General features: G+C 36.8%; 1 protein-coding gene across 1 annotated transcript in view; it reads right to left on the reverse strand.

The window, feature by feature from the left end:
* The window catches only part of LEKR1 (leucine, glutamate and lysine rich 1), a 218,398-nt gene that overhangs the window by 139,617 nt on the left and 65,428 nt on the right, over positions 1 to 13,353 (reverse strand). The window contains exon 2 of the mRNA XM_061192760.1: positions 2,531 to 2,650. Within this exon, the coding sequence (XP_061048743.1) occupies positions 2,531 to 2,650 (120 nt within the window). The remainder of the gene's footprint in view (positions 1 to 2,530; positions 2,651 to 13,353) is intronic.

Consider the following 13,353-nt stretch of genomic DNA (forward strand, 5'->3'; position numbering starts at 1 on the left):
TGAGGATCTTCTCAGGATGACTCAAATGTTCTAATATTGGATGTGGTAATGGTTGCACAACTCAGTAAGTTTACTAAAAATCATTACATTGTCTACTTAAAAGGGGTGGATTTTGTAGTATGTAACTTATCTCTCACTAAAGCTGTTTAAAAAAGACATGAGCTGATTATGGGATCAAGGCTAGAAAACAAAGGCCAGGAAATGGTTGGGAAAATCAGAAAACAAAAAACAAAAAACAAAACTAGAAGCCATAATGTGGCTGAAGAGTTGGTGTGAAAGTGAGAGATTTGGGGAGCTGGCTTGAAAATTTCAGAGATGACAGAGTCTGGATTTACAAACAAGAAAAATTAAAGGATAAGTATATTTCAAACAATTTATGAAAGATTCACAATAGGAATCCTATAAAAGTAAGCACTACCAAAATATTTCAAATATGGATTGATTTGGAATATTGGAGTTATACACAACTTTACATAAAGTGAAGTATACCTATATTCCATATTGTTTTTTAGTATCTATTTTATAGGTTTTCAAAAGTTAATTTCCATTCTCAAAAGACACTTTATTCTGAATAGCAGTTGTGCTGAGCCAACTGAGGCATACCACAGCTACTCCTCATCACCTCCTTGAGAGAGACAGGTTGGAAATGAGGTCAGGGAAGATACAAAGCATGAAGAACACTTTGCTGGAGGCTAGGTGATTAAGCCCTATTGCAATTAAACAAATGAGAGAATAATTTTAAAAGAGCAAAGTGACTCAAAGACATAGTGCATTGACCTCTTGAAAGTTCCTTTTGGACTCCATAAATAAAGATGATTACATCTGAGTAGCTAAAGCTCAAGCTTCTTTTCTTTACCACTTTAAGAGAGAAGATTATAAGCTCCTTTTCTTTATCCACAGCAAACTCGAACTTTTACGTTCTGGTAGATATTTTTTTTAAATAATCAGTAAACTAGTTTAAAATGAGCTTTTAGTAATGCAACAAAATCACTGAACTCTACAACTTTTGGTTTGATTTTATTTTCACCAGATTGCCTTTTCCCATGCAATGTACCTACTAGTGAGAGTATTAATAAAACCTGTAATTATTTTTATTCATCTGTCACAAACTTTTATTTATACTGTCTAGTTAAATGGTTACTTCTAAAATTTCTAGTAAGTGTTACTTTTTTATATAAATCAGATCCCAAACTCCCAATTTGTGGTCTTTTATCTAAAAGTAAACAAAAACCACAGATCTTCTGAAAACATTTGAAAAAATAAGCAGTAAAAGTATAATGCAAAATGATGACAAAATTACAGCACAGAATAAAAATAACATTTAAATATGTATAAGTTTCCTTAAGAATTTAAAATACTACAAATTACATGTAAAATGTGAATAATAAAGACTGACTTTATCAGTCCATAATATCCTGAAGCAGCATTAATTGTCTAATCTAGTCCTAGTCTAACCTTTAAAATTTAGTCAATCCTGCCATCCATAATGGCATATCTGGATAAAACAAATGGGACTTCCCGAGTGCACCTGAGCCAAAGCTATTGTTGGGGCCAAGATTGAATACTGATGGTCCTGACTAAAATGGAGAGTTGGGGTCACCTGGGTGATATTCTGCTGGTTCAATACTAGATTTCTAGGAAAGGACAGAGAAGATTTCTGATGACAAAAATTGTCATCTGTTTTGTGAGTAGACTCATTCATTCATTCAAAAATTATTTATTTAGCATCAGTTATGTGCAAGGCATTAATGAAAGGTTAGATGGCTAACAGGTTATCACCAGATATTGCATAAAAAAATTATTAGCCCAGATAATTTTTTTAACAGAACAATATTCCCAATAATAATAAGTAGATTGGAAAACATAAGAACATTAAAAGTATTTACCCGGCATATTTTTTTTAGTCATCCTGAACCTGTGTCTATTTATAATGTTCATTTAACTTATTTCCCTTTTCTAAGAGCTAAAAGTTACTCAATTTAAAAATTAATCATTCTTTCTGATATTCTCAATATATTCAATTCCATTTTTAAAAAGTACTTCCTATTTTCTTTAGAACATTGGGCTTTACCTTTAGTTATTATAAAGCCTTCAAAGATTATATAAAAGCAGATTTAACACCATTTATATTGGAAATTTCTAAATTTAGGAGGTCTATTACTATCCAATTAGAAAGTTTCCCCATTCTATTCTTTTCATGTCACTGGACTGTCGGTCAGGAGATCAAGTATACCAAGAAATACTGGCCAAGAGGAAAACGAATTAGTTATTGTGCTTTCATTCTAAATGTCACTGCAAAATCGGAACAAGGTGTTTGCCTAATTTAAATGTTATTGGCAAAACTATTTAGTTGAGATAATAGTTTTAAAAAAAGTGAAGTGTTTCCATTTTTTTCAACAACACTATAATATTAAACTATATAAATATAGAAACTATATTACTAAAAGGTGTTTGAATGTTTATAAAGTTAGTATTAAATGAGTGTATATTTTCAATACTATAATTTTCAATTCTTTAAAGATAATCTTACCTGAAGATTTGTGATTGTCTTTGTTTAATTTTTAACTCATGTTGCAACTGACTCAATTCTTTCTGTACTCTCTGAAAATCATTTTGGTGACTTTTAAACTGCATGCTTGCATCTCGAATTCTAAAAATATAAACAAATAACAACCATTATAAGCCTAAACATTTCCTCATGAGTACTTTATCAAAATTTAAATCCACTTTTTTCATTGCAGCACTATTTACAATAGCCAGGACATGGAAGCAAACTAAATGTCCATCAACAGAGGTATGGCTAAAGAAGATGTGGTACATATATACAATGGAATATTACTCAGCCATAAAAAGAACAAAATAATGCCATTTGCAGCAACATGGATGGACCTAGAGATTGTCATACTGAGTGAAGTAAGTCAGACACAGAAAAGACAAATATCATATGATACTGCTTATATGTGGAATCTAAAAAAAGGGTACAAATGAACGTAGTTACAAAACAGAAGTAGAGTCACAGATGTATCAATAGAAAACAAACTTACGGTTACCAGCAGATAAGGAAGGGGAGGGATAAACTGGGAGATTGGGATTGACATATACACACTACTACATATAAAATAGATAATTAATAAGAACCTACTGTACAGCACAGGGAGCTCTACTCAGTACTCTGTAATGGGCTATGGGAAAAAAATCTAAAAAAAGAGTGGATATATGTATATGTATAACTGATTCACTTTGCTGTACACCTGAAACTAACACAACATAGTAAATCAACTATATTCTAATACAATTTTTTTTAAATTTTAAATCCATTTTTAATAAAAATAAAAGAAAACTATGGGGGGGGACCTTCAAGATGGCAGAGAACTTAAGACGTGGAGATCACCTTCCTCCCCACAATTACATCAAAAATACATCTACATGAATTGGGCGATTGGGATTGACATGTATGCACTGATGTGTATAAAACTGATGACTAATAAGAACCTGCAGTATAAAAAAACAAACAAAACAACTAATACTAAAGTTTCATTGGGTTATTTGTATGGAAATATGTTAATATAAATGTTTCAGACATTACATGAAATTTCTAAAAATCTTATATGTTCTGGTATAATGTTATAAGTCATAATTCTAGTTATTACTTTAAAATGTATATCTCAGAAATAACTAAATTTCCTTGTCAATTGCATTATTATGAACTTCCATCAAATCTTTAACCGTGGTCACTTTTAAGTCTTTTGTCATTTACAGACAGTTCTGGGTGTACTCTGATGCTTTTGCAAATATGTTCCTATAAAAGGGTTTCATCTTCAAGGAATTCATGGAAAAGACTCTGACAAGTACAGGTTTCTGGTACCTGACTGTACTGCTGAACTGAATGAATAAGCATTTTCAGAACTCTAATGAAAAACTGATGAACTCATAAAAGTGCTAACAAAAGATCAAGATAAAAAAAAAATTAATTACATGGGACTGAGTGAACTGATGAGAATGATTATAATTTTTGTGACTTTCTGTTTGAATTAAAAAAAAAAAAATCCCACAAGGACTCAGAAGCAAAGAATATACAAATCAATTTTCACTGCAAAGTCAAGGAGCTGTTACAGTGGAGGATTACTGGACTGAATATCAATATTATGACATAGTATGAGTGTGTTTCATGTTTGGTAACTGCAATCATTGTTGCTTTTGTTGTGGTCATCCATATACAATGCTTGGTGTCAGTCTATTTATCTCTTGTAAAAATAAAATACAGTGTACGTGTGTGAAAAAAAAATACATCTACATGTGGAACAACTCTTACAGAACACCTACTGAATGCTGGCAGAAGACCTCAGACTTCCCAAAAGGCAAGAAAATCCCCACGTACCTGGGTAGGGCAAAAGAAAACAGAAAAAACAGAGACAAAAGAATAGGGACAGGACCTGCACCTCTGGGAGGGAGCTGTAAAAGAGGAAAAGTTTCCACACACTAGGAAGCCCTTTCACTGGTAGAGATGGGAGGTGGGCAGGGGGGAAGCTCTGGAGCCATGGAGGAGAGTGCAACAACAGGGGTGCAGAGGGCAAAGTGGAGAGATTCCTGCACAGAGGATCAGTGCCGACCAGCATTCACCAGCCTGAGACAATTTTCTGCTCACCCGCCGGGGCAGGTGGTGGCTGGGAGCTGAGGCTCGGGCTTCAGAGGTCAGATCCCAGGGAGAGGACTGGGGTTGGCTGCGTGAAGACAGACTGAAGGGGGCTAGTGTGCTAAAACTAGCTGGGAGGGAGTCAGGGAAAAAGTCTGGACCTGCCGAAGAGGAAAGAGACTATTGTTTCGGAGTGTGTGAGGAGAGGGAATTCCTTCCATGTGTGCCCACAGGAGACAGAGCACCACCTAAGCAAGCTCCAGAGATGGGCATGAGCTGTGGCTAGCAGCTCAGACCACAGAGACAGGCATGAAATGCTAACGCTGCTGCCGCTGCCACCAAGAATCCTATGTGCAAACACAGGTCACTACCCATAACCCCCCCCAACCCCACAGGAGCCTGTGCAGCACACCACTGCCACTGTCCCCAGATCCAGGAACAACTTCCCCAGGAGAACACACAGAGCACCTCAGGCTGTTGTACTGTCATGCTGGCCTCTGCCACTGCAGGCTCCTGCCGCTGCAGGCTCCCATCGCATTCCAATTATGACTACCATACCCCCCCACCCCCGGCCTGAGACAGCAAAAGAGCCCTAATCAGCTGCTGCTTTAACCCCCTCCTGTCTGGGTGGGGAACAGGTGCCTGAGGGAGACCTACACACAGAGGTGGGGCCAAAACCAAAGCTGAACCCCAGGAGCTGTGCGAACAAAGAAGAGAAAGGGAAATCTCTCCCAGCAGCCTCAGGAGCAGCAGATTACATTCCCACAATCAACTAGATGAACCCTGCATCTGTGGAATACCTGAATAGACAATGAATATTCCCAAAATTGAGGCAGTGGACTTTGGGAGCAACTGTAGACTAGAGGTTTGCTGTCTGCGACTGATTTGTTTCTGATTTTTATGTTTATCTTAGTTTAGTTTTTAGTGCTTGCTATCATTGGTGGATTTGTTTATTGGTTTGGTTGCTCTCTTTTTTTTATTTTGTTATTTCTTTATTTTATAATTTTTAAAATTTTATTTTATTTTTTCTTCCCTTTTTTTTGTTCCTTTTCTTCTGAGCCGTGTGGCTGACAGGGTCTTGGTGCTCAGGCTGGGTGTGAAGCCTGAGCCTCCGAGGTGGGAGAGCCAAGTCCAGGACATTGGACCACCAGAGAGACGCCCCAGCTCCACATAATACCAATCGGCGAGAGCTCTCTCAGAGATCTCCATCTCAACGCTAAGACCCAGCTCCACCCAACGGCCAGCAAGCTCCAGTGCTGGATGCCCCATGCCAAACAACTAGCAAGACAGGAACACAACCCCACCCATCAGCAGAGAGGCTGCCTAAAATCACACTAAGTCCACAGACACCCCAAAACACAAAACCGGACACAGCCTGCCCAACAGAAAGACAAGATCCAGCCCCACCCACCAGAACACAGGCACCAGGCCCCACCACCAGAAAGCATACACAAGCCACTGAACCAACATCATCCACTGGGGGCAGACACCAAAAACAACGGGAGCTATGAACTTGCAGACTGCAAAAAGGAGATCCCAAACACAGTAAGTTAAACAAAATGAGAAGACAGAGAAATATGCAGCAGATGAAGGAGCAAGGTAAAAACCCACCAGACCAAACAAATGAAGAGGAAATAGGCAGTCTACCTCAAAAAGATTTCAGAGTAATGATAGTAAAGATGAACCAAAATCTTGGAAATAGAATGGAAAAAATGCAAGAAACGTTTAACAAGGACTTAGAAGAACTAAAGAGCAAACAACAATGATGAACACCACAATAAATGAAATTAAAAATTCTTTACAGGGAATCAATAGCAGAAAAACTGAGGCAGCAGAATGGATAAGTGACCTGGAAGATAAAATAGTGGAAATAACCACCGAAGAGCAGGATAAAGAAAAAAGAATGAAAAGAATTGAGGGCAGTCTCAGAGACCTCTGGGACAACATTAAACATGCCAACATTCAAATTATAGGGGTCCCAGAAGAAGACCTGGGTCTGATAAAATATTTGAAGAGATTATAGTTGAAAATTTCCCTAATATGGGAAAGGAAATAGTCAATCAAGTCCAGGAAGCGAAGAGAGTCCCACACAGGATAAATTCAACGAGAAACACGCCAAGACACATATTAATCAAACTATCAAAAATTAAATACAAAGGAAAGACATTAAAAGCAGAAAGGGAAAAGCAACAAGTAACATACAAGGGAATCCCCATAAGGTTAACAGCTGATCTTTCAGCAGAAACCCTGCAAGCCAGAAGGGAGTGGTAGGACATATTTAAAGTGAGGAAAGGGAAAAACCTACAACCAAGATTACTCTAGCCAGCAAGGATCTCATTCAGATTCGACAGAGAAATTAAAACCTATACTGACAAGGAGAAGTTAAGAGAATTCAGCATCACCAAACCAGCTTTACAACAAATGCTAAATGAACTTTGCTAGGCAGGAAACACAAGAGAAGGAAAAGGCCTACAAAAACAAACCCAAAACAATTATGAAAATGGTAATAGGAACATACATATTGATAATTACCTTAAATGCAAATGGATTAAATGCTCCAATGAAAAGACACAAACTGGCTGAATGGATACAAAAACAAGACCCATATATATGCTGTCTACAAGAGACCCACTTCAGACCTAGGGACACATACAGACTGAAAGTGAGGGGATGGAAAAAGATATTCCATGCAAATGGAAATCAAAAGAAAGCTGGAGTAGCAATTCTCATATCAGACAAAATAGACTTTAAAATAAAATTACAAGAAACAAAGAAGGACACTACATAATGCTCAAGGGATCAATCCAAGAAGAAGATATAACAATTGTAAATATTTATGCACCCAACATAGGAGCACCTCAATACATATGGCAAATGCTCACAACCATAAAAGGGGAAATCAACAGTAACACAGTAATAGTAGGGGACTTTAACACCCCACTTTTGCCAATGGACAAAAAATCCAAAATGAAAATAAATAAGGAAACACAAGCTTTAAATAACACATTAGACAAGATGGACTTAATTGATATTTATAGGACATTCCATCCAAAAACAACAAAATACACTTTCTTCTCAAATGCTCATGGAACATTCTCCAGGATAGATCATATCACGGGTCACAAATCAAGCCTCGGTAAATTTAAGAAACTTCAAATTGTATCAAGTACCTTTTCCAACCAAACCCAAAACTAGTAGAAGGAAAGAAATCATAAAAATCAGAGGAGAAATAAATGAAATAGAAATGGAGAAAACAATAGCAAAGATCAATAAAACTAAAAGTTGGATCTTTGAAAAGATAAACAAAATTGATAAACCTTTAGCCAGACTCATCAAGAAAAAAAGGGAGAGGACTCAAATAAATAAAATAGAAATCAAAAAGAAGTTACAACTGACACTGCAGAAATACAAAGGATTGTAAGAGACTACTACAAGCACCTATATGCCAATAAAATGGAAAACCTGGAAGAAATGGACAAATTCTTAGAAAAGTACAACCTGCCAAGACTGAACCAGGAAGAAATAGAAAATATGAACAGACCAATCACAAGTAATGAAATTGAACCTATGATTAAAAATCTTCCAACAAACAAAAGCCCAGGACAAGATGGCTTCACAGGTGAATTCTATCAAACATTTAGAGAAGCACTAACACCTATCCTTCTCATACTCTTCCAAAAAATTGCAGCGGGGGACTTCCCTGGTGGTGCAGTGGTTAAGAATCCGCCTGCCGATGGAGGGGACATGGGTTCGATCCCACATGCCGCAGAGCAACTAAGCCCGTGTGCCACAACTACTGAGCCTGTGCTCTAGAGCCCACAAGCCACAACTACTGAGCCCACGTGCCACAACTACTGAAGCCCGTGCACCTAGAACCTCTGCTCCACAACAAGAGAAGCCACAGCAATGAGAAGCCTGCGCACTACAATGAAGAGTAGCCCCACTCGCTGCAACTAGAGAAAACCTGTGTGCAGCAATGAAGACCCAACGCAGCCAAAAATAAATAAATTTATTTAAAAAAAAAAAGAACTATACTTTAAAAAAAAAAAAATTGCAGCGGGAGGAACACTCTCAAACTCATTCTACAAGGCCACCATCACCCTGATACCAAAACCAGACAAACATACCACAAGAAAAGAAACTTACAGGCCAATATCACTGATGAACATAGATGCAAAAATCCTCAACAAAATACTAGCAAACCAAATCCAACAACACATTAAAAGGATCATACACCATGATCAAGTGGGATTTATCCCAGAGATGCAAGGTTTCTTCAATATATGCAAATCAATCAAAGTGATACACCATATTAACAAACTGAAGAATAAAAACCATATGATCATCTCAATAGATACAGAAAAAGCTTTTAACAAAATTCAACACCAATTTATAATAACAACTCTCCAGAAAGTGGGCATAGAGGGAACCTACCTCAACATAATAAAGCCTATATATGACAAACCCACAGCAAACATTATTCTCAATGGTGAAAAACTGAAAGCATTTCCTCTAAGATCAGGAACAAGACAAGGGTGTCCACTCTCACCACTATTATTCAACATGGTTTTGGAAGTCCTAGTCACGGCAGTCAGAGAAGAAAAAGAAATAAAAGGAATCCAAATCAGAAAAGAAGAAGTAAAACTGTCACTGTTTGCAGATGACATACTATACATAGAAAATCCTAAAGATGCCACCAGAAAACTACTAGAGCTAATCAATGAATTTAGTAAAGCCACAGGATACAAAATTAATGCACAGAAATCTCTTGCATTCCTATACACTAACAACAAAAGATCAGAAAAAGAAATCAAGGAAACAATCCCATTTACCATTGCAACAAAAAGAATAAAATACCTAGGAATAAACATACCTAAGGAGACGAAAGAACTGTACACAGAAAACTATAAGACAATGATGAAAGGAATAAAAGATGACACAAACAGATGGAGAGATATACCATGTTCTTGGATTGGAAGAATCAGTCTTGCGAAAATGACTATACTACTCAAAGCAATCTACAGATTCAATGCAATCCTTATCAAATTACCAATGGCATTTTTCACAGCATTAGAACAAAAAATTTTACAACTTCTATGGAAACACAAAAGACCATGAATAGCCAAAGCAATCTTGAGAAAGAAAAACGGAGCTGGAGGAATCAGGCTCCCCAACTTCAGACTATACTACAAAGCTACAGTAATCAAGACAGTATGGTACTAGCACAAAAACAGAAATATAGATCAATGGAACAGGATAGAAAGTCCAGATATAAACCCATGCACCTATGGACCCTTAATCTATGACAAAGGAGGCAAGAATATACAATGGAGAAAAGACAGTCTCTTCAATAAGTGGTGCTGGGAAAACTGGACAGCTACATGTAAAAGAATGAACTTAGAACACTCCTTAACACCATACACAAAAATAAACTCAAAATGGATTAGACACCTAAATGTAAGACCAGACACTATAAAACTCTTAGAGGAAAACACAGGCAGAACACTCTTATGACATAAATCACAGCAAGATCTTTTTGGACCCATCTCCTAGAGTAATGAGAATAAAAACAAAAATAAACAAAGGGAACCTAACTAAACGTAAAAGCTTTTACACAGCAAAGGAAATCATAAACAAGATGAAAAGACAACCCTCAGAATGGGAGAAAGTATTTGCAAATGAAGCAACTGACAAAGGATTAATCTCCAAAATATACAAACAGCTCATGCAGCTCAATATCAAAAAAGCAAACAACGCAATCAAAAAATGGGTGGAAGACCTAAATAGACATTTCTCCAAAGAAGATATACAGATTGCCAACAAACACATGCAAGGACGCTCAACATCACTAATCATTAGAGAAATGCAAATCAAAACTACAATGAGGAGACTTCCCTGCTGGTCCAGTGGTGAAGAATCCACCACCTTCCAATGCAGGGGACACCGGTTTGATCCCTGGTCGGGGAACTAAGATCCTGCATGCCGCGGGGCAACTAAGCCCGTGCGCCACAACTGCTGAGCTCGCACACCTCAACAAGAGAGCCTGGTGCTGCAACTACAGAGCCCATGCACTCTGAAGCTGGCATGCTCTGGAGCCCATGCACCACAACTAGAGAGAGAAAAACCCACACGCCACAACTAGAGAGAAGCCCATGCACCGCAACAAAAGATCCTGCATGTCTCAATGAACAGAACCCGTGTGCCGCAACTAAGACCCAACACAGCCAAAGAAAAAAAAAAAATAATAATAATAAAGAAAAAAAAACCTACAATGAGGTATCACCTCACACCGGTCAGAATGGCCATCATCAAAAAGTCTACAAACAATAAATGCTGGAGAGGGTGTGGAGAAAAGGGAACCCTCATGCACTCTTGGTGGGAATGTAAATTGATACAGCCACTATGGAGAACAGTATGGAGGTTCCTTAGAAAACTAAAATTGAACTACCATGTGACCCAGCAATCCCATTACTGGGCACATACCCAGAGAAAACCATAATTCAAAAAGACACATGCACCCCAATGTTCACTGAAGCACTATTTACAATAGCCAAGACATGGAAGCAACCTAAATGTCCATTGACAGAGGAATGGATAAAGATGATGTGGTGCATATATACAATGGAATATTACATAGCCATAAAAAGGAACAAAATTGGGTCATTTGTAGAGACATGGATGCACCTAGAGACTGTCATACAGAGTGAAGTAAGTCCGAAAGAGAAAAACAAATATTGTATATTAATGCGTATGTATGGAATCTAGAAAAATGGTATAGATGATCTTATTTGCAAAGCAGAAGTAGAGACACAGACATAGAGAACAAATGTATGGATACCAAGGGGAAAAGGGGGTGGGTGGAAGGAATTGAGGGATTTGGATTGACATATATACACTATTGATACTCTGTATAAAATAGATAACTAATGAGAACATACTGTATAGCACAGGGAACTCTACTTGATGCTCTGTGGTGACCTAAATGGGAAGGACATCCAAAAAAGAGGGGAAATATGTATACGTATAGCAGATTCACTTTGCTGTGCAGTAGAAACTAACACAACATTGTAAAGCAACTATACTCCAATAAAAATTTTTTTTAAAGTCAAATCACTATGTAGTACACCTAAAGCTAGCATAATATGATACATTAACCATACTTCAATAAAAATTAAAAATAAATAAATTAAATTTTTTAATTTTTTATTGGAGTATACTTGATTTATAATATTGTGTTAGTTTTAGGTGTACAGCATATTGATTCAGTATTTTTGCAATTTATATTCCATTATAGGTTATTACGAGATAATGGGTATAATTACCTATGCTATATAGTATATCCTTTAAATTAAAATTTTAAAAAATAAAACTGACTGGCGCTATCGTCAGTGCTACCACTTAAAAAAAAAACTGTTAATGGAGTGTAACCTTTAAAAATTGTATAAAAATAAAATTCTTTTAAAAAGCCCACTCCAACTATTAAGATTTACCCAGAAAATAATTCTAAGCCTGTTTTTTAACAAAACATTTTTCTTTTTATAATTAAAAAAAAAAAACACACATTAAAACACTTTCCAAGGTCACTTATTTTGATATATTCCCCAAATGAATGTTACATATAAATAGCCTCTCAAGCCCTCTGACAACACTCCCTGAGAAGTTAGGTCACATTAGTTCACTCTGTTCTGGCTTTGCTAACTCCACTTCTTTCAAATCAAACTGATACGGTTAAAAATGACATGCCTGAAAGGTCCTTATGTTCACTTTTACTGTATATATTATATCAACTTTATGAAATAAATAATTCACAAAATATTGCAATCCAATATGCACTGTGCAAGCACACGGTTTTCTCTAAGAGTCATAATTCTGCACAGAATTTGAACACCATGTTGACTGATGTGAGGACATGCTGTTGTCTAGTCAGAGGGTGTTCCAAAAACAGTGGGACTAACAGCATGTTCTAGCGGACAGAGTCCTGTACTGGAATTAGATGACTTGTATTATAACCCTCTTGCCAACGCAACCATGAGAACAACACATTTATTACTGTTATCTATTTCCCAGTTTTTCCCTTAGCCAACTTGATCAAAATGGATTGTGGTAAGAATCACGAGTTGTAAAACAAATTTGGGAAAGGTATTATTGTTTCTTCTTAATTATTTTCATTTGGATCATCTATTGACATTATTCGTAATGAAAATATTCTAAAGGAAAACACTTTAAAATGTCCTTTTAACTTCCCTCCACTCTGTAGTCAAACACTTTAGAAAAGACAACCAGAAAGCTGATCGTGTCATTGGGTATTTTACCACCTGAAACCTAAACTCTTTTTTGTTAAGCTCCTGGTTCTAAGGATTCATTTATTTTTAGTCTTTCCATCAAACTGGTTTTGCAGCAATCTGAGATGACAGGTAGAAGTTCAGGGTCTGAAAAAAATAAAGTGGGGGATTTTCAGGATTGTATCCTACCAAGATCTGACAGGCAAAGGCATCTAACTATCAAGGGGAAAATTAGAACTGCAACAAAGAAATCAATCAAAACAAGATAGTACTTCAAGGGTTCTTGGGAAATGGATTTTAGACATTGACATACGACTGCCAAGCAGTGGCTTCTGTAACCACTTTTTTGGAATCAATCACTACCTAAATGCATCCAGAAAATTAAATTACCTTTCTAGAAAATAAAGAATGGGGGTGGGAAGTCCACGTATACAGGTA

Source organism: Eubalaena glacialis, chromosome 6 (assembly GCF_028564815.1).
Source record: "Eubalaena glacialis isolate mEubGla1 chromosome 6, mEubGla1.1.hap2.+ XY, whole genome shotgun sequence".
NCBI classification, from domain to species: domain Eukaryota; kingdom Metazoa; phylum Chordata; class Mammalia; order Artiodactyla; family Balaenidae; genus Eubalaena; species Eubalaena glacialis.